Below are 27,953 nucleotides of genomic sequence, written 5' to 3'. Positions count from 1 at the left end.
AGGCACTGACACATCTGTGTTTCCTTTGGCAGATGGCTTGGTGTCTTATAATGCTCCAGCTGGACAGCAGTTTGTACTACCAGGAGGCTCCATCATTTATCTGAACGATTCTGTCTATGATGGGGCCGTTGGGTACAGGTAAATTCTGGGAAACTTTAATCATTAGAGTGGGGGAATGGCCACCATAAGAGAATAATATTTCATTATGGCCTGGGAACAATAATCAATGACAATCAGTCAACTAGCCAATGTTTATGTAGCCCTTATACTAGGCATTGTGAGATACATTTAGATGAGGTAAAATATGTAGTCTTTATTTGGAAGGAACTAAGAGCCTAGTTTGGGAAGACAAAGTAATCAGAAGGTAAACAACAAATTATACAAAGTAAGGGCTAAACTTTGTGGTATGGCTCTAAGTACGGTAGACATAATTTTTGACCCTCAAGACAAGATGTGTGGTCTGACACAAATAATAGCCTACTTATGGAGACAAAGGGAGAGAAGATTTGAAGTTACAAGTATAATAAACTGGACAGATAAAGAAGTTCAGAAAGAATGAGCCCCAGAAATGTAAATGCTTTAGACATTGTGAAAAGAAGGAGACTATTAAGGCTAATAATAGACAAAGAAAGATTCTAGGATGAGATGATAATTGGAGCAGAGGAGGTAGGTAGAGGGGAGCAGAGGAAGGGAGTCAGGGATGAGGACCAGAATGGCCTGACTATAGCAGAAGCTAGAACTGGGAACTGTAGAAGGACCAATGGATACCTGAAATGAACAAAAGGGAGGGCCATGGTGAAGTATGTTCAGATACAGGATGAATTTAGGGTTGGGTAAGAGATGTTCCCACCTACCCCAATTCACTCCAAGTCTTGCCGTTCTTCTTCTACCCCACTTCAACACTTTTCTCTCTTAGGTTAATCTTTGTCTGCAAAGATTGAGCCTGGCAGAGAGGTTAGACCACAGTGAAGTCCACACCAGATGATGGAGGTTGCTGGTGGTTGAGAGAGAGATTAGTGAGTCTCAGAAAGAGGAGTGTGGAATTACAGCACATCCATTGTCTTGGGTGTGAAGAATAAACTACTGCCCTCCAGCTTCCATGCCTTGTGTGAAGCTTCCATGCCCGACTCATCCAGTCTTCTATTACTAATCACTTCCTTTCCATCTACTTAGTCACTGTTCTTCCCCTTTTACATGATCTGTCTTGGCATCATTTCACTTAGCCACACCCAGCTGCCATCAACTCAAGGCACAGAGGAAATCAGAGTTCAATTGAATCCAGCTGAGTTTAGTAAGTCTTTGCTAATCAACTCTTACTATATGCAAGGAATTTGGTAGGGATTCAAATATAATAAAGTCATTGGTCCTACCTTTAAGAAGCTCACAGTTAGGAATGGGGACTAAACCAGGATATAAATTACTATGATACAAGCATAAGAGTAAGAGATACATGATGAGTGCTTTGGGATTGAAAGAAACAAGGAAGCTATAGAAGGAAAACAGAGCATTTGGAGTGAAAACACCTGGATTCATGTTATAAAATTATTTGTTTGCTATGAGGCTGAAGTGATAAAAAAAAGTATATAAGAAAAGCATTTTGTAGAGATAAAGTACTATATACATGTAAGTTATTATCTGATTGGAGGACCAGTTAAAACATAATAGAATAGATGAAATCTGAAATGACCCCAAAGGATGGGTAGAACTTTCACAGGCAAAGAATCTTGAAATGACATTTTAGGCAGAGGGCATACCATGATGACAAAAGAATCATGGTTGTAAAGTTTAGGGGAATGTCTGGGAAAGATCAGCAGTTTAATTAACCATGGACCATATTTATGTAGCAAGGCAGTAGATTAGAAGCATAGCAAGGCGGATTTCATCATATTTTGGAGGAACTTGAATGTCAGGGGCCAGGAAGAAGAGGGGAGGAGGAGGAGTTGTTCTTCTTTACCAACATCATCAACACAATGTGTCACTGAAGGTTTTTAAAGCTGGGGAAGAACATGATGGGAGCTGTGCTTCAGACAGATTAATCAAGCTGCATTCAAAGGTTAGATTTGAATAGGAAGGGAGGAGATTTTCTAATTCCAAATTCTGTCAGATGAAAAGAATTAATGACCCAGGCCATAATGCTGACTGTGGGAATGGGAATGAGAAAGATACTCATTTAGGGAACATTTGTAGTCTGATTGGATACAGGCGGCAAGACAGTAATGTGAGAAGAAGAGTTAGATGAAACAATAGTCTAAAACAATGGACACGACATTTATTCATTCAACAAACATATTTTGAATGCTTATCATGTGCCAGGGACTCTTAGTGGATATGGAAGAGAAGTATAATTAACAGAAGTGGGAAAACTAGGTGAAAGACTTCGTTTAGAAAGTGATGATGATGGATTCAGTTTGGAATATAAGTTCAAGGGACTGACAGGACGTTCAAATAGAGAAATAAGGCAGGTAACTGGAAATATGGCTCTGGATGAACCCCAGAGGAAAGATAACAAAATAATCACAGAGATTTAGACACAGTCTGCTTCCACCTAATAATTGAGGTCATGAGCTATCTAGCTGGGGGCTGGCTAAGTGATGAGATACAGAGTTACCTAATTCAAGCTCTCAGGAAATAAATAGTCATAGTAGCAAAAGTTACTTATTTAAATTTAAAAAAATTCTAAAAGTAATATATACTGTTGTAGAAATTCTAACAATTCTGAAGTATATGAAGTAAACAGGGAAAGTTTCTCTCCTTATTGATTAAATTTTGATGAAAGAGAAATTGAATAAGCATTCCTTTTAATCTGTACTGCTTTTCTGAAGATTTTCATGGGGATTTATTTTTCTGGGGATAATGGGAAATATATTCATTGCAAGTAAACTTATGTTCTCCTAGCCTTCTGATCTGTAGAGAGAAGAAAAAGATGGCAAAACCTTGGAAGGGAGATCCAGGCTCTGGTCACTGTGGATAAGGCCAGTCAAATTTTATAATTTGCCAAAAATTTTTCAATGAACAAATATATTTAAAAATGTACCTGTAAGGCTGGCATAATCACTCTTAATCCTTTTTTTTTTTTTTTTTTGGTAATTCACAAATTTTACATAACATTGGTCTGCCTATAACCTCATGGGTCACATGGATTATTGCTTGAGTGTGAATATCCCAATCTCTTCATTTGGGAGACTCTTGACATATTTTGCAGAGCTTGAGGAGAGAGAAGTTCCACACGATGTGTTCTTGTTCTGTCCCTCCATAAACGGAAGGAAGGAGGTCTCTTTATGTTCTTCACATAGTCAAATTAACATCAATACACATCCATCCCACCCAGCAGTCAGGCTTCTGGCAAACTCAGCCATTCAAACAGAGCCTTACACTCGGAAGTGAAAAGGCTGCCAAGCTAGAAAATAAAACGAAATCCAGTGCCTGAGACTCTCATGTGGTCCATGCATTTTACTCCATGAGTCTAGTATTCTGCAAATGTAATTAAAGTTAAATATAAATCAGTATTTAAATTTGTTAGAAGTTACTTTTTCCCCCTTTTGTTCGATATCGAATCAAGTTGTTGGAGATGTGGGGTAGAAGAAGGCATGACTGGCTTCCCTGGATTTGATTCACTGAACAATGACAACATGCAGTCAAAGGAGAGTCAGAAAAGTTTCCAACCAGCTCTGGGACCATTTATTTAGTGATGAGCACGTGCCACCATCTGCTGTAGTATTTGTTCAATGCATTCATTCATTTACTCATTAATGGATGAATTAGTCAAATGCATTTGATAATATTGAATCATTATATAAAGACTTGTTATGTTAAGTATATAAGAACAGGTAAGGATACAATAGATCAGAGAAAGCTTTTCATATAAAATGACTTTAAAAAAGGTGTTTAAAAGCTTTGCTATTATAGAGTTAAGCATCAAATATTTTTTAAAATTCATTTATATGAAATTCTTAGTTCTCCACTGATGCAGGATAAATGAGTCAGTACTACAAAATATATTGGATTTTTCATAATTCTTCAACCTCCAAGATAATCAGCTCTTACAAAACCTGGGGTGAAGAAACGGTAAAATCTCTTCCATGAATATGTAATTAACTCCAGGTTCCTCTCTCCCTTTTCCTCCTCCTCTTTTGGCTTGAGCAGCATGACTGAAGGGCTGGGCCAATTGACCGATGGGGTGTCTGGCCTGGATGATTTCACCCAGACCCATGAGTACCATGTGTGGCCAGGCTATGACTACGTGGGCTGGAGAAATGAGAGTGCCACCAATGGTTACATCGAGATCATGTTTGAGTTTGACCGCATCAGGAATTTTACTACTATGAAGGTCAGTGGAGTTAGGCGTAGAAGCCAAAATCATGGTGTAGGGAAAAAGCATGCTGGAAAGAACCCTAGGGTGGTGCCAGCAGAATGGCATTCAAGTACATATTCTGCTGCTAACTAGCTGCATGCATTTCTGGAGTCACTTCATCTCTCTGGGCTTGTTTCTTCATTTGTAAATAAGGATGTTAGATTAGGTCACTGTTTCACAATGTATTTGGCTGTTGTTGTTGTCTCAAAACCAGAGTGGACATATCCATTATGCAAAGTGGACACAGTGTCTGGGACCCACGATACTTGTAAGGCCCATGGAAATGGTTTAACTTCTTTAACTGTCAGAATAAAAGAAATGAGCTTTAAAACGTCGAAAGTTATTACCTTTTTAACAAAACAGCTGTAAAATACAATTTTAACATATTTTTTGTGGAGGGAGTGGCCCACAAAGGCGGTAGTGACGAGGGCCCTTGGAAGTCATTCCATGGCCCTGCCCAGCACTCTGCAGGGAGTGGACACACTCTTATCAGTAAGCGTGTCTCATTGCAGCTCTGATTCTCAATGGAAGAAGAAGGAGCTTTGTATTTTAAACCACTTCCCACCCATGAGTGTTTCCTCCATGCCCACAGCACTAAGAAATCATGACAGAAGATCCCATACTGTTCTGTTCCCAGAGTTCTTTGTTTCCTATCTATTATCATTTATCTGTCTATGTGTCTGGCTCTTTTACTAGACCTCAAGCTCCTTCTCAGACTCTGCTTTCTGATCTTTGTACCCAAGCGCCTGGCACTTAATATATACAGGCTCAATAAATGTTTGCAAGTGAACAAATGATATCCTTTATTGCCTACTTTAGCCATTTATGGTTATAAATATCTCTGCCACCTGGGGTAGAAGGAGGAGGAGATATGATGAACATCAATAAGACACTGAAAATATAATAGTATTTTCCTAACTATAAACAGAAACTTGAAGAAGGACTGGGGCCAGGCAGGAGGAATCGCTGTGACTCCTGGCTGGGCCACCATCCGGATTCTAGACCTCAGGCCCAGGGTTTCAGTTTGTTTTCTCTGTGGGACCTCCGTGACTCTTTGCCCAGTCAGAGGAGTTGGTTATCCAATGAGTGAGATTCAAGGGTGAGGAGAGGTGGTTTTTCTAAGTCCTCAAATGTAAATTATTAGGTTTTTTGTTTGTTTTTTCTGAAACACCATCACCCAGAAGTCTGTTTTAAAATGCAAGTATTTTACCTCAGGGAGAGTAAAACAATAAAAAAAAATTTACTGTCTTAAATGCAATAGCAGAAGTTATTTTATCAGTTAATTATTACAGAGTAGTTAAGAGTGAGTAGGTAAATTTCATTGAGTACTTGGATGGAAGCTGAAAGACCTGGGAAAAGCCCAGACTGGGTGTGCTCTGGGGAGAGTTAAGTGCAGACCACGAGAAGAACTGGAGGAGGGGACTTAAGGCCTGATTTCCATTTTCTCTGGGGTAGGGCCTTTCAGGAGAGCCTACCCTGGATGTAAAGGTTGAGGACCTCTCTGTTGGTATGGTGAGTTTTCTGATACTTAGCTCAAATGATCGTTTTTCCTTTTCTCTTACTCAATCCCAAGTATGTTTCAGAGAGAAAGGAATGGAAGAAAAGTCCATGCAAAAAGTGACCAGATTGGATGTTAAACCTGAATTCTAGGTTCTGGGGGTAAACAGATGAATAAGAAATGGTCCCTACCTTGGGGCAATTTGCAGTTCAGTGGGGGAAGACACTATTTATTTGCAAAAGAAGGTATGTAGAATGACATGGGGACCCTGAAGAAGGGAAACTGTATCATTCCCAGTAAATAAAAATTTGTTATTCTTGGCACAAACCTGGAGTCAAAAAGAAAATGCATGTCTAGTATATCACTCTCACATCTTAAGATGATAATCTCTCCTCGTTGGATTAATAGCTATTAGTTAAATGATGAGACTAGGAGGATCATCACATACCCAAGCTGCCCGTGTGTTGCTCATAAATGGCTCTTGGGAAGTTGTAAAATGTGTGTGCAATCGTGTGTTAACACATTATTCTTTACAGGTTTATGGGGGGGTGGAGGGAAATATGCACAGTAACAAAACTATGTATGCTTCAAAGAAAAATTCATTTGTATTGCTGAATAATGTGTATACCCAATATGGACCTATGAACATGTGTATCAATTCATTATATATCATTGGGAGAATTTCTAGTCACACAAATAATAAAATGTATTTTAAAGTCCCCATAAAGTTATAATATTTTCTCAATTGACTTTGATCTTCCTGAGTCCCCAGCAGCTCCTGTTTAACTAGTTTATCACAGATCAAAATTATTCAAAAGCATATGTCTGCATTTAGAAGGTGCCAGAAACCTCTCAGGAGCTGACTCAGAGCTAGTCTTCTCAGGACTAGCAGGCTAAGCAGGTGTCTACCATATTTTAAGTTTTCTGAGACAAATGAAAAGTAAAAGATGACTTTCAGGTCACTGAAGTCTTCTGGAGAGTAGTTTTTTGCTTCTTAGGCAAAGTACTGCCTATTTCCCTCCCTGCCCTGATTATAGTTAAAATACAGCATTTAAAAGAAAATCAAATCCACAGAGCATTTAGAAAATGAAAAATTACATATATCAAAACAAATGGGATACATATAAAACCACACTGAATAAAATTCATGGTACTGAATACATTCTTCATTATTATTTTTTTAATCTTTATTGGAGTGTAATTGCTTCACAATACTGTGTTAGTTTCTGTTGTACAACAAAGTGAATCAGCCATATGCATACATATATCCCCATATCCCCTCCCTCTTTATCTTCCCTCCCACCCTCCCTATCCCACCTCTCTAGGTCATTGCAAAGCACTGAGCTGATCTCCCTGTGCTATGCTGCTGCTTCCCACTAGCTATCTATTTTACGTTCGGTAGTGTATATATGTCAATGCTACTCTCACTTTGCCCCAGCTTCCCCCTTCCCCACTACCCCATGTCCTCAAGTCCATTCTCTATGTCTACGTCTTTATTCCCGCCCTGCCACTAGGTCCATCAGTCTAACATCAAAGATAAATGCATAAACCAATTAATTAAAGTCAGAAAACTATAGAAATGATCATAAATCCAAGAGTTTATTCTTTGGAAAAATATAAAATAGAAAAAATTTTATTATACAAATCAAGAAAAAATAAATGGAAAGAAAGAGATTCTGAAACGTATATATAAATACATTTTAAAAAATATTCTATTTATTACATAAATATGTTAAGTCTACAGGAGAATGAAATCCTATGCTATTTACTTGCATTCTAGAAGGATTCCCAAAACATCTGTAGGAAAGATTATTACCTTCCCCACAGGCTACTTATGCAACACTTTGCAGATTTCAAAACATCTGAAAAATGTATTGAAGCTGTAGTTGGTATTTCTTTGATTTTGTTCTTAGCCTTGTTCCATTTACTTGTGTTTAATAAACTAGAACTGTTAATTCATCCCAAGGAAGGTACAACAAAAAAACTACCTTCCTAAAGGCCTTCTTTTCTCATCTCAGAAAATATGTATGAGGAAGATTTGAGGCTCTCATCAGAATGGCTTTGCCTAAACTGAATTTAATTAAGAGAGATAATTAAGTTTTGTGTCTCTGGCTGACAAATGCTAATACCCGGCGTCGAAATGAGATTTCTAAAGAGAAAGATGAAATTATATTGGATTGTGTATTATTTCAGGTTTCTCATCTAAACCTGTTGAAAGAAGTGGACTGGCTTTGGAATGTACATAGGAGAAAGTAGTTCAGAATAGCTCCATTCTGGGCAGATAGCAACCGTGGTTGAGAGGACTGGAGTGGTTGGGTTATAGAGTAGAGAGTGTTCAGGGCAAGGAAGGAACTGAGAGGATGCTGGTCCAGCCCTCATTTAACAGATAAGGACACTACTCCCAGCAGCATGCAGTGAGGTAGCCAGGGGAGCACAATTGCAAATAAGTGACTGGGGTAGTAGCCCAGATTTTATAAGGTATCACTGCCACCGTGAGATTCCTAGAAGGGAAAAACCCAAGACTGCAGAGCACCAATTATTCACCAAGGGTGGTGCTCAGAGAAATTTGGCAGGCCTAAGATCTTACTGGGTTAGGTTGCACTGTGTCCCCAGTGCCACCCAACAGGGTCACCCTGTCACTCACATGCCTCTTTCTCTGCCAGGTCCACTGCAACAACATGTTTGCTAAAGGTGTGAAGATTTTTAAGGAGGTACAGTGCTACTTTCGCTCTGAAGCCAATGAATGGGAACCTAACGCTGTCTCCTTCCCCCTTGTCCTGGATGACGTCAACCCCAGTGCTCGGTTCGTCACGGTGCCCCTCCACCACCGCATGGCCAGTGCCATCAAGTGCCAATACCATTTTGCTGACACCTGGATGATGTTCAGTGAGATCACCTTCCAATCAGGTTGGAAGCTTGGGGGCCCCTTAGGGAACTGGGAGTAGGGTGGTGAAGGAGGAAGGCGGTGTCCAGAGCTTCTCACTGGCGGGTGTCTGAAAGGAGGACGGTTGTACAGGTGGCTTCTCATGGGTAGATAGAGGGTCTCTTTTCTGCAACTAGTGTAGTTGTGGAAGGGTAGGGATGAGGATGTGGAAGTGGACAGACTGTTTACTTGGCTCTCACACACATTTGTCTAAAAGAGATGTAAGATAAAGGATTGAAGAAAATGAGTACAATGTGTTAAAACCCTTATGTAAATCAAGCCAGTTAAGGGGAAGCGCACCTAAACATTATTAAAATATTTAAATGAAGATGTCTAAATAAAAGTAAAGAGAACAATAAACCCCCATCCATCACCTAGCTTTACTAACCATTGATTTTTTTTGTCATGCTTGTTTCATTTATTCCTCCCTTTTTGGTATAGTATTTTGAAGCAAATCTGAGACATTATTTGATTTCACTACTAAAATTTTAGAATACACCTGAGAAAATAACATTACCTTCATAATAATGTTATTATAACATCTAGCAAATTTATTAATAAATAATTCTTTAATATAATATAATAGCCAGTGCACATTCAAGTATCCCTGATTGTCTAATAGTGTCTTACTACAGTTGGCTTGATTGAATTAGGATCCAACTAATTAGCCCCTCTTGGTTTATTTCCTTTATTATATTACTAGGTGGTATCTCTTTTAACCTAAAACAGTTTTTTAAAAAAATTCCATTCTGGTTTGGCTGATTACTTTCTGTGGTGTAATTTTACTGGAGCTTCTATCCTCTGTCATCCTGTAGACTGGTGGTTATATCTACAGGTGAATTTGATTCAGATTCAGTATTCATTTTTGCCAAGGATTTTTCATGGATAGTGCTGTGTACTCTATGCTGAACCTCATCATGGGGATGTTATGTTAGAATCTCTTACTTTTAGTGATGCTTAGATTGATCTCTGGGCTCAGGTGGTTATCCTTTCATGGAAAAGTTCCCAATGAACTTTCTCCTTAGGTTTTATCTTCCATTGATGACCACTGCTTAAATTATTTCATTAGGAGTTGCTAAATGGTGATTTTCTAATTATTTTATTCCTTCTGCATTTATTAGCTGAATTTCTTCTGAATAGGAGAACTATTCCCCATATGCTTGTTAACCCTGAAATTCAGTTCATGTTGGAAGGGCAGCATACATAATTAATTTTTCATCAATTTACAGAGTAATGAGTCAATGCTCTAGCAACCTTCAGTGGTATCTAATAGATTTTATTTTGTTTTTCATCCTCACTAACATTAAAGAGGACACATTTTTAGAGGTGTGTTAAAAAAAGGATTTTTTTAAAATTTACTTATTTGGTTGCGCTGGGTCTTAGTTGCAGCAGGCAGGCTCCTTAGTTGCAGCTTGTAGGTTTCTTAGTGGTGGCTCGCCAGCTCCTTGGTTGCAGCACATGTGTTCCTTAGTTGTGGCATGTGAACTCTTAGTTGCGGCATGCATGCGGGATCTAGTTCCCTGACCAGGGATCGAACCCAGGCCCCCTGCATTGGGAGTGAAGAGTCTTATCCACTGTGCCCCAGGGAAGTTCCCTCTCTGAGGATTTAAATCTTATGAAAGGATTCTTTACCTGCCGTAGAGAAGCATTCATCTCTTATTCAAAATAGAAGTCACTAAGTATCATATATGTACAGTTGACCCGTGAACAACATGGGTTTGAACTGCACAGGTCTATCTATATATGGATTTTTTTCCATAGTAAATATTACAGTACTACACGATCCACAGTTGGTTGAATCCATGGATGCAGAGCCTCCGATATGGAAGAACCATGTATATGGGGGGGTGATTTTTTTTTTTTTTTTTTTTTTTTTTTTTTTTTGTGGTACGCAGGCCTCTCACTGTTGTGGCCTCTCCCGTTGCGGAGCACAAGCTCCGGATGCACAGGCTCAGCGGCCATGGCTCACGGGCCCAGCCGCTCCACGGCATGTGGGATCTTCCTGGACCGGGGCACGAACCCGTGTCCCCTGCATCGGCAGGCGGATTCTCAACCACTGCGCCACCAGGGAAGCCCTGGAGGGCTGATTTTAAGTTATATGCAGATTTTCCACTGCGCAGAGTACTCAGTGCCCCTAACCTGCACGTTGTTCAAGGGTCAATGGTACATCTCAAAGAGGAATATAATTACTTAATTCAATACAGTTTTTTCCTGAGAATCTCTTCTTTTTTATTCTACTGACCAGAGACCTTTTAGACACTGTCTTGAATCTCAGTCTTAAGGGTCTGACTTTACAGCACTTATCTGATTGTTCCTTGTATATCTCCTTCACTGTTACTTCCTCTTTATACCATATACTACTTAAAATGAACATGTGTGCATTCATGCATAAAACATTATTGAGCATCTACTATGTACCATGTACTGTCTTAGTTATTAGGTTACAACGACAAATAAGACAATGTCCTTTGATCTAAAGGTGCCCAATGTTTCATAGAAGATGGATGAGTAAATGTAAAATATGAAACACTGTGGTATGTACTAAATGATATATGCACTGGGTACTACGGAGCCAAAGAAGAAGTAAATCCAAATCAGACTGAGGCAGGAGTATATTATTTGGGGTAGGGTGGGCTACTGTAACAAATACTCCAATAACTTATTATTGCTGACTAATTATTATTTATTATTACTGATAGTCTTTGCATATTCTAATTCTTGACCCCCTTGATTAGACAAGTCAGAGGGAAAAATTAGTTACCAACATCAATCTGTCAAATACACTTTGGGGAGCTAGTCCTAGAAGCTTCAACATCACAGTAAAGGATACTCTAATTTATTTCTAAGGATGAAGGCTTAATTTATAAATTAAAGAGCTAGGACTATGAGGCATAGTGAAAACTCTTTTGTAAAACACCGTAATTTCCTTGAAGGGAAAGCACATCTTAACCCTATGTCTGTCCTATGTCTACTTACCCATTGTATTCTCTCTACATTTTGTTGAATTTGGATCTCACTTCCTATGCATGATTTATGATAATGTGTGGTCACAGCCCTCTGATCACTCTCTTTAACTTTTTTGTACCATGACACTTAGTAGGTAATAATTGAAACAAAATTTTTACAAAAGAAAAGTTGACCTTACTATTTAGATGAATGGCGATATTTTTTACTTAATATATTATATGATTTCATTTCTAAGAAAGGCTTGTAGCAACCCAGTAAATCGATTTCACAAAGTGCTAGCTTAGAACCTACCTTCAGAAAAACCACTACCGAGCTGTCTCCTCCCCAGCTCTGACTCACCCTTGTTTTGTGACAGATGCTGCTATGTACAACAACTCTGGAGCCCTGCCCACATCGCCTGTGGCACCCACAACCTATGGTATGTATGCTTCTTGGTTATAAAAATTAAGTTGAAGGGACCTCCTGGAGGATGAAGAAGGGTGGAGATTTGCAAAGGCTTGACTGTGTAGCAGGCTTGATACCTGCTACAGGTGGTTTTAGGCAAGTGGCTTTCAATGAAGAGTAGCTCTGGAAGGAGAGGACAGTCCACCTCCAAAGTTAAGGGCCCAACCTCACTCTCTTCCCGGCTGGTCCGTGTGATTCTTCTGCTGAGGCAGTCTGGAGCTGTTCCAACTGCTTCTTAGAAATTTGGGAAGCTTGGAGGAAAAACAGGAAAAGGGATATTTCTAGGTGAGACTCATTGTAGGGATCTCAATGAATGAACGGAACACAAAGCTAGTCTCTCCAATTGGAGAGAAATATGGAAAAGTGTATGCATTGCTTCAAACAGTCACTGGCTGTATAAGTCAGCAATCTGGGAAACATGTGATCAAGTGTCTCCAAAGAGGACTCTCAGCTGCCTTGGCATGTCTCAATGCAGAGTGAAACTGATTCTTCACCTGTTTTTCATGAGGTGTGATTAGGGGCCATGGTATAAAGGGAGCAAAATTTTGGGAGGAATGGAAAACCTCTCCATTATCCAGTCTAATACATGAGGAAGAGGAAGCTACTGTCCCATGGATGAGGACTTGTAGGATATAGGAGCACAGTAATACAAGAGTAGCAAGACCAAGTGTTAAGTGGAATCTTGTGGAATTATCCTGAAGGAATAGGTTCTGCCTTCTTATCTCTAGTCCAAGCCCTTATGCTTTTCCTTGCCCCTTGAGATGATAATATTCTTCGTCCTTCTTTTCCTGGTTACAGATCCAATGCTTAAAGTTGATGACAGCAACACTCGAATCCTGATTGGCTGCTTAGTGGCCATAATCTTCATCCTCCTGGCTATCATTGTCATTATCCTCTGGAGGCAGTTCTGGCAGAAAATGCTGGAGAAGGTGAGGAAGTGCAGGACAATCACGGGGTAGGAAGCTGCTCCATCCTTTCCCGTGCTGCTTCATTAATATCCAAGCCAAGTTTCTCACAATTCTATTTCTACTTCTTTTTGTACTTGAAAGTTATGGTTGGGGAGAACCTGCCAGTCCAGTGGTTAGGACTCCGTGCTTCCACTGCAGGGGGCACATGCTTCCACCCTGGTTGGGGAACTAAGATCCTGCATGCCACGTGGTACGGGCAAAAAAAAAAAAGAAAGTTATGGTTATGCATCCTTCTGAGTGCCTCCTCAGATTCTTTTAGTCTAGACCAAATGATCTATATAATTTCTATTACATTTGTCTAACACTTTACAGTCGGCAAAGACTTCTTCCTTGATTTTACTTGAACCTCATTGAATAATTGTGAGTTGGGCAGAGTAGTTATATTTAACTGTTTTGCTGATGAGAACATGTGATGTGCTCAAGGTCATACAGTTAATATCCTGCTTTCTATGCTTGTTCTAATGGTCAGTCTTGAAATTTGTTGACTTCTTTTCTTTGAAAATATATACCTTTCACCACGGATGGAATATCTATGACTTTTCTTGGTGTCTTAGACCAGATAGCAATTCTGGGCACTGCTGCTAAATGTGTGATACTCTTGGGGTTTGCTGATGCTAAAGTGTTTCTACCTTTGGTCACGGACATTGTCCCTGGTCAATGAGCTCAAATGCATGTGGACTGTGAAAGATCATACATACTCTGGGCTGTGAGGCTTTGAGGTGCCCACCGAGGGCAGGGAACAGGAGGGAGGGTATAGGCTGATTGTGTTTATAGCCTATGTATTTGGGGATGGGATCTCAGAGGAGACCAGTGCCTATGTAGAGTACATACCAGAAGAGGGGAAAGGGCACTGTGAGAATGGACTGGAATCTTCTGAACTCTTTGTGGGTAGGACAAGAGGAAGGGGCTGAAATCAGAGAAGTGAGGGGAATGACCCAGACAAGTAGCATGCAATTCCTTCTGATCTGTTACACAATCAAGTTCTGAGATGATTGAGGTTTATTTTAAGGACTTTAGGCAGGAATATTTCACAGAAGAGAGGGTCTCTTTGCTTCCCACAGAGACTTCTAACATTAGTCCAGAAATTAAATTAAAGCTTTCAGTCCATAAATAGTGACTGAAGGTTGAAAGGCAGAATCCACAGAGAGCCCACCCAGTGGCATAATGAGGCAACATCAAAACCTTTTGTCTTTTAGAATGCTGGAACACACTTGGTATCTAAATTCCAGGATGCGGGGTAGCAAAGAGTGGTGGTGGTAGCAGCTGATGATCTGATGGTTCATTGGACAGCTTGAAGCTGTGTTCTTACTGAACAGTCTGTTGTGACTGCATTTTAGTTGAGAGGGGAGAGTCTGTGTTCTCTACTCTGTGAGCTATTTTTCTCTTTATTTGAGCCAGAATTTACCACTCTTTGAGTCTTTCTTCTGAGTCCCACTGGAATATATTCATGGGCTGGGAGAAGAATTTTGGATTGGAGACTCTCCAGGTAAAAGGGAGAACAAAAATTTTGCCCTTGAATATTTAACTTGGTCCTTCAAGAAATTCTTTCTGTCCCTGTACATCCTGAGTAAGATAACTCAAGATGCTCTGGAATGACACAGGATTTCTTCTGGGGGAAAGAATTTTTTTGTAGAAGACCCTTAAGCATACCTATGTATTCCAAATACATTGCTCAAAATAGCCTTATGCTGTAGCATTATCTGCAGGATACTTACAGAGGTGTCCTCAGAATTCTCTCTTTGAGAGAGTCAAGCGATATTTATTGAGTACCTACTATGTGCTGGGCTCCATGCTCAGTATTGAGGATGTTACTGCCACAAAGGAACTCTCAGTCTAGGGTATGGAGAAGACATCCAAGTTTCTCCACTGAGCACCCAAAGTGTGTTTGTTGGAATAGAACGTTTCATGTGTTTAAATCCAAATAGTCACATATACTTAGATTATGAGATTTTCCTTTTGAAGGAGCAGGCAGGTCATATTAAATAGAATGACGGAACAATTAGCTGTTTTATTCTTCTTATTCCTGTGTTAGGTATAATTCATGTTAGTATCCCTAGCACCTAGGGCTTTCCTTTCTTATATTGTAGCCATTTTATTTTTGGTTAGTAAAAATGCGGGGTCAAGGGGGTATTACCCTAATCTACAATGCCAGAGCAGTCAGGTGAACTACAGATTCATCATGTTACAGCACATTTGTTGCGTTAATAAGCATTTTAATTTATGCCTACACAAAATCAATCAGTTGAGTGGTGTCAGGAAAACCCATTATTTAACAGAACATTGAAAACTCTAAGACTGAGAAATTCTTTGATTGCCTACTGATAGGTTCTAATGGTGTCACGTGAATAATGCTTGTGTTTCAATGGAAGTTAATTAACGTTGGCAGTGCAGAAATTTGGAAGTCAAATTCTGCCTTGAAGAAATGAAAGATGATTCTGAGTTTCTACAACACAGGCATCTGTGGAACCAGACTGAACCCCTGTCACTTGCCTTGCTTCTGGAGTTTGAGTATTAAAGAGTTATTTCATCTGAGTGGAAGAGCTGGGTTTAAGAAGAGGAGGGAGTGATGATCCCTTTGGTGTCAACATGCCTTTCTCCCCTGTCCTTCTCTTTCAGGCTTCCCGGAGGATGCTGGATGATGAAATGACAGTCAGCCTTTCCCTGCCAAGCGAGTCCAGCATGTTCAACAATAACCGCTCCTCATCGCCAAGCGAGCAGGAGTCCAACTCCACTTACGATCGCATCTTTCCGCTTCGTCCTGACTACCAGGAGCCGTCCAGGCTGATACGGAAACTCCCAGAATTTGCTCCAGGGGAGGAAGAATCAGGTGAGGATGAAACAGTGAACAGAAAGTTGAGGGAGAAGATTTATGAAGGTGTGACACTATTACTCCTACTCAACCAAGTCTAATTTTAGCCAAGAGAAGTCCACCTTCTCCTGGGAAGTCCACACTGTCTTTCTAGATTTGGTCTACTGTTGCTCCTAATTGAATCTGGCCATCTCTCCTTTGCTACTGCACATAGCAGATGTTTGGAGGGACCCACATGTCAGAAGAAGAAAAATAAATAAAATGCGTGACTAAGGCGTTAACACCAGAAGAACCTAAACAGTCCAACTAATCCAACCTTCTCATTTTTCATAGAAGGAAAGTGAGAAGGCCCAGATAAGGTACTCACCCAACATCAAACACCAATATGGGTAAATTCAGGACTAGAATTTCACTTGGAGAAAAAAAACGATGCTAAAGAGATCCTAGAATTCCCGGGTTTTAGTCACCTAGATAATTGAGTTATTTAACTTTTGTTCATTTCTCTTTGGTGAAAATTTACTTGACTAATACAAGATTTTATTATGAGAGCAAATATTTCTTGTCTTTTCTCAATAAAGCGTTGCTTCAGTAAAACAGTGCCAATTGATTCACATCCCAGTGTCTTTTAAAAAAGGGCTGCAGAGTGACATCAGAGGGGAAGCTGGGGTCATCGCTGAGGCTCAGAGCAGCTTTTCTGTCCATAATGTCAGCATCCGAGGAGGGACTCCAATCAGTGGAAGAGGACTGATGGTGTTCAGGGGAGAGCTGATTGGAGAAGTAGCAGGTAGCAGGACTAACCATGAGAGCAGAGGCTTTTCACGGGAGTCCTTCCAAAGGAAGAAAGGAAACTAATGTGTATTTACCACTCATTGGATAGCAAACATTGAAGGAGCGTATTGAACTACGGGAATTTTACAGAGACAGCAAGAATAGGGATGTAATTTATTTCCTAGGCCGAACCAAAGTGATCTACCTACTTTCTGAAGTCTAAAACATCCCCCCTCATATTTTAATATTTTTTAAAGTTAGGATGTGTCTTAAGCTAGATCATATAAATTTAATCACAGTTTTTAATCCCTGAAATAGGTTATTAAAATCAGCGATTATATCTTAAAATCAAGGAAATATGCCATTAAATCCTAAAACTTTAATACTCCTACCCTAACTAGTATAGCGAGCCTTCCTGGAGCTTCCCCACAATTCCACAAGATTAACCAAGGAGGTTATTAATGATCACGTAGTTATGAGGAGAAGATAAGACATAAAATGGTGTCTACGTTCTGGAGGCCACAAGAAAGAATCTCCAGAGGAACCATTCTCCAAGTAAGAATGTCATGGCGTAGGTTAGGCTGTCTTGGGGGCATGTTTTAGCTCTCCTCTCAGATTTCCTTTCTTGAAGATATCTCCAAAGAGGCCCCTTGGAATGAGACCCATTGTCCTTGTCTTCGCAGGCTGCAGTGGCATTGTGAAGCCAGTCCAGCCCAGTGGGCCTGAGGGTGTGCCCCACTATGCAGAGGCTGACATTGTGAACCTCCAGGGGGTGACTGGAGGCAACACCTACTCCGTGCCTGCTGTTACCATGGACCTGCTCTCGGGGAAAGACGTGGCTGTGGAAGAGTTCCCCAGGAAACTCTTAACTTTCAAGGAGAAGCTGGGAGAAGGCCAGTTTGGGGAGGTGAGCTGATTCTTTGAGTGAGGCCTCCAGTCCTTGGTAGTTCAAAGGAAGTGGTTGAATAAAAATGGTCAGTAGAGCAAAGTGTCCCATCCAAAGTGGATTCACACCAAATGTTTCCTCCACTTGTCTCTCCTTGCATTGTTGTCTAGAAGACTAGTATTGGTCAGCCTCCTTTTTGTCAAATAGCTGTGGAAATCCTGGGAATTCTGATTTCTATATAAGTGGTTTTTTTTTTTTTTTTTTGGTGGTACGCGGGCCTCTCCCTGTTGTGGCCTCTCCCGTTGCGGAGCACAGGCTCCGGACGCGCAGGCTCAGCGGCCATGGCTCACGGGCCCAGCCGCTCCGCGGCATGTGGGATCCTCCCAGACTGGGGCGCGAACCCGGTTCCCCTGCATTGGCAGGTGGACGCGCAACCACTGCGCCACCAGGGAAGCCCCCCTATAAGTGTTTTTAAAGCAGGAAAGTCACTAGACTTAGATATTCTGAAAAACATTCAATATTTTCAAAAATTTTTACAACAGGTTACAAAGGGTGGGGACCCATAAGATGTGATCATCTTTTATAAACTGTCCAAGAACATCCTGCTATTGGATAGCCGCTTTGTTTTTTCCCTTTTAATTGGAGTTACATGTAAAATGGTCAAAAACAACCTCGCCCCTGCCTTTGGTCCCAGAACCAGCCACTAGGGAATAAATCACTAACCAAGATAAGGAGGAACACACTTCTCAATTGCCCTCAGAGTGATGCATGTAATATTTGACTTTTCACTCTTACATCAGTCACATGAGCCTTCTGAGAATTCAAAGCAATGATTTAAGTGGCAACAGAAGCTCTTCAACACCACCATCTAAATTCCAAATGTAATTTGGTTGCATAAGAATATGTTATTGGTTTCCAGCATAGGTGGCATGCTTTAACCTTGGGTAGGTTTGGTGGTGGTGGAGGTAGAAGGGTCCACGGCATCTGTCTGTGGTGTTATATACACTCATTCTGTCTCCTGGGTTGAAAACACAGGCTTGTTATACAGTTACTAATGCCTAGATGTTCCTGATAATGCTAATCCCATACTAAGGGCTTACCTTAGAGAAGAAATTGCCTTATGTTTTGCACGATCCCATAACTAAACTACCTTGAATCAAAGTTCAAATATTTATACCAAATGACATTTTATAGTGGGCTATGCTGCAATAAAATACCATGTTATAGATTCATTCACATATTTAATGTTCCAATCAATGTATTTCTTGTATAAAGCAGTAACATATCACATTAGCTGGGTACCTTACCATTTTCTTAAATCAGTTATTTGAGTCAAAGATGTGTTACACATATCTTCTTACTGGTCTTTTTGATTATTTTGCCTGAGTTGTAAGAGTTAGTTTATCTCCAGGAAATGCCCAGCAAGAGTTCTGAGACATCTTCAGGAGAAATGATGATGCTGAGACTAGATGACTTTTGTCTAGGTTCATCTCTGTGAAGTGGAGGGAATGGAAAAATTCAAAGACAAAGATTTTGCCCTAGATGTCAGTGCCAACCATCCTGTCCTGGTGGCCGTGAAAATGCTCCGAGCAGATGCCAACAAGAATGCCAGGTCTGTGGTCTGCATTTTAAATTTTCCTTTATGTGTTTCATCTTCAGGATCAGGAACCCTCCTGGAAACTTCTGAGCAATTTGTTTCTATTGAGATGGGAAGGTCTGTGAGCTACCTCACATTTCCATTGTTGTGGTTTGTTTTTCTGATGGGCCAGTAGTCCTCAGCTTCATTCTTATCTCTCTCAAAAACGTACATTTTCTGTTGGATATGCTACACATTTACTTCCTAACCCCCTTTGCACAGCACTGTACACCCCAACGTACACTAAAGTCTGAATACGTACCTCTTCAATCATTATACACACACTCCTGAATGTCATTACCTCCCCTTGCGGAATTTTCACAATCACACACATCTTTCCTGCTAAGTTTCTCCCATTCTCCTTTTTTCCCCACATCTCTATTTACTTTCTCATCCCCTTTTTTCTCTTTTATGCTCCTTTTCTTCTATGTCCAGCACCCCCCAAATGAGAAGCTACCTCTACTTGGAAAAGTATCCATGGACCTCAAAGCAAAAGGATCCACAGTCCTTTAGCAGTTTTCCAAACTGGCTAATAATCTCTTGGATCCTTTACTACATAAATTGCAGTTTCCAGCCACACTCCGTTGTCTGACAGCCTTTCCATTACAGTAATGGTGAGTTAATCCTCACCCAGAGAGGCATGCTGGTTGAAAGCTGGTTGTATGTGTCTCAGAGAAATCTGCACATCTGGGTAACATATGTATTTCCCCATTTGTGTTGGCTTGATGTGTCTCACTGATATTCAAATTTAGAGAAAGTTTATGATCCCTATTCCTTAAATTATCATAAATTCCAAGAATGGTGATAGGGTTTTATTAAAAGTCTTGCAATTGACAGGATATGGCATGAAGAAGAAAGAAAGGCAAGGGAACAGAACTGTGGAGGTTTTGGAATTTTAACTGTGAGAATTTCAATCTTAAGGATACTAGTATGAGTGAAAAGGGACATCCTCTGGGTCCCATAGAGAGATAGAATATTCCTGACATTAATCTTAGCACGTGATTGGAGAAGGTGGCAAGATGAAAGAAAAAAACTATGGGATGTGACAAAGCATTTGCCCATTGTTTTTTTTGGTGACGTTTGGTGTCCCACCTGTGCCCACTCCAATTTAGCAATGATGGATGGCTTAGGCTCTGAGCTCTCCCAAGCCATGGACCCCCCCCCCACCGGGTTTGAGATTGAAGGGGTAATGAAAGAGGAGAGGTGCTGTATGAGGACCACGCTGATTTCAAGGATTTTATATTGACATAGTATGACTTCCAGTCCAGGATTCCTAGAAAACTCACAGGAGACTTATAACAGGTCTGCTTCAATAGTTTTGAGAATGTAGGCTAGTGGTCTCACTAACCCAAATATCACTACTTGGAAGGTTATAGCCCACTTTGTGACTCAAGGGTGGTTGTCACCATCTATTCAAACAGTTATTAGTTTCGGCCAAGTGAGTACTTCTTTTGAAATGACGCTGCATTACCACCGTGAACTTTAAACAGCTGTTTTGAACAGGCTACTAAATATGTGTTGTGACTGCTGGTGCACCCTGCATTAAAAGAAGCCAGTATGAGAAAATAAAAAAATTATCAGATTAAACCAGAGGGTGGTTATTCACTTTATAAAAAGTGCCTTCACTTTCCTTATAGAGTGACCCCACGGCTTTTTGTTTGTTTTTCTTTTTTGGGGGGGTGCTGCATTGGGTCTTTGTTGCTGCACGTGGGCTTTCTCTAGTTGCCGCGAGCAGGGGCTACTCTTCGCTGCAGTGAGTGCGCTTCTTGTTGTGGTGGCTTCTCTTGTTGTGGAGCACGGGCTCTAGAGCGCAGGCTTCAGTAGTTGTGGCACGCAGGCTCAGTAGTTGTGGCTTGCGGGCTCTAGAACGCAGGCTTCAGTAGTTGTGGCGCACAGGCTTAGTTGCTCCGCGGCATGCGGGATCTTCCCGGACCAGGGCTCGAACCTGTGTCCTCCGCGTTCGCAGGCAGATTCTTAACCACTGAGCCACCACGGAAGTCCCTCCATGGCTTTTAAAAAAGGTAAAGACCCCAGTGCACTTAAGATATGACTTTCAGTTGAAGGTTTTATTTTTAAGACTAGTTTTTAGCAACATATATTTGATTTAGCAAATATTAATCACTTTCTATGTGGCAGGACTTCTGTAGGATACTAGGGATGCAAATGTGAATGTCATGGTCCATGTTCCCCCCGCCAAATTATAGTTGAATAAGGGTGCGTCGCATTCCAGGATGAGTAGAATGAGACAGTTTCCAGGTACCGATTTCTCTGTTCTCTCAAAGGTTATCCAAAGGGAAACAAGACTCAGCATAATGGTTAGGACTAGACTTTGCTGTGTCTTCTTTCCCCTCTTGATTCTAACTCTGGCAAACTCTGGGTTTATCTATGTCTCTGTCCTCCAAAGGAATGATTTTCTTAAGGAGATAAAGATCATGTCCCGGCTCAAGGACCCAAACATCATCCGTCTCTTAGCTGTGTGTATCACTGACGATCCTCTCTGCATGATCACTGAGTACATGGAGAATGGAGATCTCAATCAGTTTCTTTCCCGCCACGAGCCCCGCAGTTCTTCCTTCAGCAACGTACCCACTGTCAGGTAAATACGCCGGGTCCTCTGTCTTTTCCCTGTGTTCATGAGACTAAGCTGGGATCTGAAGGTGGGGAGCAGTGAGCCTTAAAGTTCATCGTTGTTCTGGAATGGTTGGGGAGGTTAGTATGCAGGGAATAATAAAGCAGCTGCCCTTTAGGGGAAAGCAAAGAGATTCATAAAGAATAGAGAAGGGATGTTGAGGTTGGAACCCTAGTTTGTGGTACCAACTATAGGGTGTGTACCTTTCACAGCTTCCTCTTTCCAGAGGCTACTTTCTCTCTTCCTTTATATTTCCTCAGTTATGCCAACCTGAAGTTTATGGCTACCCAGATTGCATCTGGCATGAAGTACCTTTCCTCGCTTAATTTTGTTCATCGAGATCTGGCCACACGAAACTGCTTAGTGGGTAAGAACTATACCATCAAGATAGCTGACTTTGGAATGAGCAGAAACCTGTACAGTGGTGACTACTACCGAATCCAGGGCCGGGCAGTGCTCCCGATCCGCTGGATGTCTTGGGAGAGCATCTTGCTGGTGAGTTTCCTGTGTTTTTGAGCTCTGCCCTAGCAACTGGCATGTAGGCAGATGCAGATGGCATGTAGGGGTGCACCTGAGACAGCGGGAGGCAGACAATAAATAGACTTTGATATTTTCTCTGACTTGAGATGATTTACTTTGTGTACTAATTATTATTTTTAATACTTGCCTGTTTCTGCTGATAAAATATAACATGCTTACTGTAGAAAGTTTGGAGAAAAAGGTTAAAAATATACCCATAATGACAAGAGACTTAGTACCAGTTTTTAAATCTCTACCCTTTCCACCTACTGACTGATCTTAATTAGAGTATTAAAATCTTGTCATTTAAAGAACTGTTATCCACACAAAATATTTTTCTTCTGTATTAATTTCATAACCATGTTTCTAATTAATTATTTAGACTGATCTCTATATTTGTATTTTAATGATTTTCACCATTTACTTTTTAAGGTCTTCATTCTTTGCTTTATAATTTTTATCCAGCTCTTGGTATTCTGGACCTCAAGTGAATAAGTTTTTTCCAAATGCCTCTTAGAAATATATCTTCTGACCATGCATATTTGGGACAATTTGCTGTTGATTTTATACCACTTAGCTGATTTACACAATTATGTATATGTGTAATGTATACACAATGTATATGTGTAATTTTGTCTTTTGTCATTTAATATTGCAGAGAAAAGCCTGATAGCAATCTAGTTTTGTTAATTTATTATTAATCTGTTTGTTTCTTGTTCATATCTTATAGGGTTCATAATTAATGTTGAAATAAGAAATGTGTAGTTATCCCCTTCCTCTCACCAAGATAACCACTATTAATATTAATATTTTAGTGTATTTCCTTTGAGGATTTTTTCTATACATGTATTTCTCTGCATATATGTATTATATATATAATTATTTTACGTATTGGGATGATACTGTGCACATACAGTTCTCTCTCACTGGCAGTAAATATTCTGCAAAAACATGATTTTAATTGCTGCATAATATTCTATTGTGTGGATATATCCTATAATTTAATAATGTCACTATAATTTGATATTTAGGTACTTTCCAATTTCCTTCGATTATAAATGATGCTGTGATAGATATCATTTTATGTAAATCCTTATAAAGATCTTTATCATCTATACAGATGAATCACATATTTTACTCATTTCTAATGAGATTATTAAGCTTTGCTCCCTTTGAAGGTATTGAGTGATGTTGTAAAAGATTATTAGACCAAGATTCAGAGGGTTTTGGTCCAAATCTCAGTTTTTCCATTATTAATGGTCTTGTTAACCAGGGAATTTTAGTAAACCTCTTGTCTCACTTTTCTGATCTGAAAAATAAGGATAAATAATATCATCTATGTCAGCACTGTATTTATTGACTAGAACATATGCAAGTATTTAATACATGCTGATTGCAACAGAATCTCATTGCTGTCACTCGTTAGTCTATCCTTCAAGACTGTGACGATCATTCAACAAGGATGACTCTGGGCACTTACACTAGATTTCTGTATCTCTCACATAGAAACAATTGCTTCCCATTCTAATTTTGCCTTTCCCCTGGGCATTTCTCCAAGGCTACCCTAGATCCTAGAGTTTGACCTTCTAACATGCACTGGGAGAGTCAGATAGCTTATGGCTGCATCCTTTTCAGCCCTTGGATCTCATCTCCAAGAGAAGTAGACCTCAGCAGAAATCCTGATTGTGAGAAAAGGGCCTGTAGTTTGGCATCAAAACAACTTCCTATTGTTGTTTCCAGATCACCCATGAGTATCTTGGCAGTCCCAGTATTCCTTGCCCTGGGTTGTAAAAGTGGCAAAACTCCAGATTATGAAAACCTAATTAGCTCTTGTTGTGTACAGATTATTCTTTTTCTTATTTAAACAGGGCAAATTCACCACAGCAAGTGATGTGTGGGCCTTCGGGGTGACTCTGTGGGAGACCTTTACCTTTTGCCAGGAACAGCCCTATTCCCAGCTGTCAGATGAACAGGTCATCGAGAATACTGGAGAGTTCTTCCGAGACCAAGGGAGGCAGGTGAGAACTGTTGGGGGTGAGGAGATGTGGCCTTGGGTGCTCTTGAAGGAGAGAGAAAGAAAAGTTCTGACTTAACAGGATAGGTCTGAGCTGGGAAATGGGCTACCTGGATCATAGTTGTTTGTCACTAATTATCCAGCTAATGTAAAAGACCAAGAATTTTGTCACTAATTCTCCAGATGATGTGAAAGACCAAGGTCCTCCCTAGGCATCCATACACTCTGCCTTATCCATGGGTCAACCCATTGGTCATTGGAGAACATGAGGGGCCCCCTCAGGCAGCTCCCCAACTCAAAGATACCAGAAAATAAAATCCTCTCTCTCATGTTTGATCTATTTCCTTGTCTAGGCTGTATGGTTTGTCTTCCTGGTTGAGAAACATAGGAACAAAAACGTAAGCTTAAAGGTGAAGAAGGGATTTATTAGCATTCGTTAAAACTTTGGTTTGGACTGTCTAGAAATGTTTCTCGACTTACATGTCCAGAGACCTTCAGGTGCATCCTGGCCTTGTTGTTCTTGGAAGGCACCTCTGGGCCCAGCTGCTGTGGCATCTCAGGACTCAGGAAAAGCTGGGCTTCTTAGCTTACAAGGGCCCCAATTCCTAGTTAAGATACTACAAGATTCCTTTGGATGACTCAGTGTTTAAGGTTCCTATGAGACGTGGGATTGAAAGCTCGCTGGTGGTGGGAGCACTGAGCCCCCAGAGTGGCCTGGCTACAGCACACTCTTGGAGTGTGGCATCTCAGGCAGGAAGATGAGAACAGTTGAGGAGAGGGAGAAGGCTCTTGCAGAAGATTAAAAGTAGATCCTCTGTGGCTTAAATAGATCAAAGCAAGCAAAAGATAAGGGAATGACTAGAGATTGTACAATATGCAGCTTAAAAATAGGAAGGAGGGGTCCTAGAATTTTCTTGATACTCTGCAGATATTTTGGTAGCAGGAGATCTAAATTATCTATCTCGGTTATGAGGTAATTCCCTTCTTACCTTGGCAAAGGGCAGATTTACTCCGGTGTGCATGAGATAAGAGAGCAGACCAAGGAAAATGTTTTTTCTCCTGGACTAGTAGCACATTGTGGCCACCTAGTTGACCTACTAGATTCTTGTGGCCAATTAAAGGTGGTGCATTCAATTAGAAAGTGTAATTTTATTATCATAATGATTCTAACTTGAGTACATCCTAGAATTGTAGGCAAAGGGAGGAATATTTTATTTTATTTTATTTATTTATTTATTTTTATTTTTATTTTTTTTTATGGTACGCGGGCCTCTCACTGTTGTGGCCTCTCCTGTTGCGGAGCACAGGCTCCAGACGCACGGGCTCAGTGGCCATGGCTCACGGGCCCAGCTGCTCCGCTGCATGTGGGATCCTCCCGGACCGGGGCACGAACCCGTGTCCCCTGCATCGACAGGCGGACTCTCAACCACTGCGCCACCAGGGAAGCCCGGGAGGAATATTTTAAACCTTTCAGTTTCCCTCATCTTATTATTCAGTGACTGAAATCCCACATGGAAAAAAAAAAAATTTATACGAGGCAAAATTGAACTATCAAACATTCAGGCAAGAAAGGCATGCTTCCCATCCCCCCACTTTATGTCCACTGTCTGCTTTGCATTTGAATAGTAAAGTCAAATATTTGACTGAAGCCAAGGCCAAAGCCAAATATTACCATTATATGCTGAGTAAGCTTCTCATCTTTAAGTTTAAATTTTTGATAAAAGTTTATTTAATTTAACATATGAACTTACTAAACATAATTTATTAAATTTGTATTTTATTACAATTTACAAAATTTAATTACTTTAAATTTTATTAAAATTTCAGTATTCAAAATTTAAAAGTTTGACATTAGAATTAAGGACAGTAATTTCTCAACACTATCAGCAGCTAGATGGATTTTATGGTCTCTAGACTACACATGTGTGATCTAATTTGTTTTCAAATGGCACAATGTCACCAACTTGTTGAACATAGCAGATATAATGCAGAAGAAAACTTTTCAGTAGCACAAATTCTAGAAAGAATCTTAGGGCTCACAGCTTAAGCAAATCTTAAATCTTTTGTATTCAATTGGAAGTCTATACCAATAATTTCAATAATTTTAAAATGTATTTGACATTTTTGCTTTCAATTTATTTTTACAAACTGTAAAGAATTCTCAGATAGCACTTTTCTTAAAAGCTCATGGTCTAAATGGAATTAAATAATTAAAAATTAGGACTTTCCTGGTGGTGCAATGGTTAAGAATCCGCCTGCCGGTGCAGGGGACACAAGTTCGTGCCCTAGTCTGGGAAGATCCCACATGCTCTGGAGCAACTAAGCTCGTGCGCCACAACTACTGAGCCTGTGCTCTAGAGCCTGTGAGCTACAACTACTAAAGCCCGCGCGCCTAGAGCCCATGCTCTGCAACAAGAGAAGCCACCACAATGAGAAGCCCACGCACCACAACGAAGAGTAGACCCCGCTCGCCACTAGAGAAAAGCCCACGCACAGCAACGTAGACCCAATGCAGCCAAAAATAAATGAATGGATAAATAAATAAATAAATAAAGTTTAAATTAAAAAAATGAAAGCTCAAAACCATCATAAGATATCATCTCACAACTTTAGAATGGCTGTTATCAAAAAAACAAGAAACAACAAGTGCTAGTGAGAATGTGGAGAAAAGGGAACCCTCGTGCACTGTTGGTGGGAATGTAAATTGGTGCAGCCTCTGTGGAAAACAGTGTGGAGGTTCCTCAAAAAATTAAAAATAGAGCTATGTTATGATCCTATGGTGCATGACATAAGCTGGTGTTGGTGTGGGAGAAGGCAAGATGGAAATAATTAATGGTTTACCAGCTGCAAGTGTTGGACCCATGTTTCAAAGAGCTTGAGAACTTTAGGTTTGCTTCAGGAATATGTCAATATACCAAGGTGTTAAAAAACATAGGTAAGGAAATGACAGCAACAGATTACAGGCAAGCAGAAGATGACCTGGAGTCAATAGAGTGACATCTTGCTGGTGGGAGCAGTCAGTAACTGGTGCTTTGGGAGTAGAGCCAAATACAACTCTAGGCTGGAATTCAGGGCAGGGCTGTAGAGGGGGTAAATGTACAAATATTTGTGAATAATGTAAAGAAGAAATCCAATCTTCTCTCCCTGGGCCAGTACAGGAGAGAGGGAGCACAGAGAAGGTTATGGTTAGGAGCTACATGGATATTTCCCACATCTCAGTGACTAGGATTTTATTCCAATAAAGGAGCTGAGGCAACTAATATACTTTCTGCCCTTGCCGTGATTGGCTCAATCAGAATAAACCTCATTGTGGCTAGGCTATAAATAGAGGATTTGGTGTTCGAATCACTTGCTTTCCAGTCTAAGATGTCTTCGTGCTTCAGTTTCATCTTTTGCATGATTGTAGGGACCACAGGATGGCCCATCAGGAAATTCTGCTCCAGAGAACTGGAAAAGACAAAAGGAATGGAAAAGGGACTGATGGGATTTAGAATTCTCATGAATAGGAAGAATAGACACCCCACTCATTTCACTTTCCAAT

General features: G+C 40.4%; 1 protein-coding gene across 2 annotated transcripts in view; it reads left to right on the top strand.

Moving 5' to 3' along the window:
* The window catches only part of DDR2 (discoidin domain receptor tyrosine kinase 2), a 161,023-nt gene that overhangs the window by 125,859 nt on the left and 7,211 nt on the right, over positions 1-27,953 (top strand). For both annotated transcript variants that reach the window (XM_007113904.4, XM_028488710.2), the window contains 11 exons: positions 33-138; positions 4,144-4,327; positions 8,513-8,756; positions 12,095-12,157; positions 12,982-13,112; positions 15,768-15,978; positions 17,412-17,635; positions 19,099-19,226; positions 21,655-21,846; positions 22,140-22,374; positions 24,267-24,416. In XM_007113904.4, coding sequence (XP_007113966.1) covers positions 33-138; positions 4,144-4,327; positions 8,513-8,756; positions 12,095-12,157; positions 12,982-13,112; positions 15,768-15,978; positions 17,412-17,635; positions 19,099-19,226; positions 21,655-21,846; positions 22,140-22,374; positions 24,267-24,416 — 1,868 coding nt within the window. The remainder of the gene's footprint in view (positions 1-32; positions 139-4,143; positions 4,328-8,512; positions 8,757-12,094; positions 12,158-12,981; positions 13,113-15,767; positions 15,979-17,411; positions 17,636-19,098; positions 19,227-21,654; positions 21,847-22,139; positions 22,375-24,266; positions 24,417-27,953) is intronic.

Source organism: Physeter macrocephalus, chromosome 4 (genome assembly GCF_002837175.3).
Source record: "Physeter macrocephalus isolate SW-GA chromosome 4, ASM283717v5, whole genome shotgun sequence".
Classification (NCBI taxonomy): domain Eukaryota; kingdom Metazoa; phylum Chordata; class Mammalia; order Artiodactyla; family Physeteridae; genus Physeter; species Physeter macrocephalus.
The sequence above is the reverse complement of the archived record's forward strand: the minus strand, read 5'-3'. Positions and strand labels throughout refer to the sequence as shown.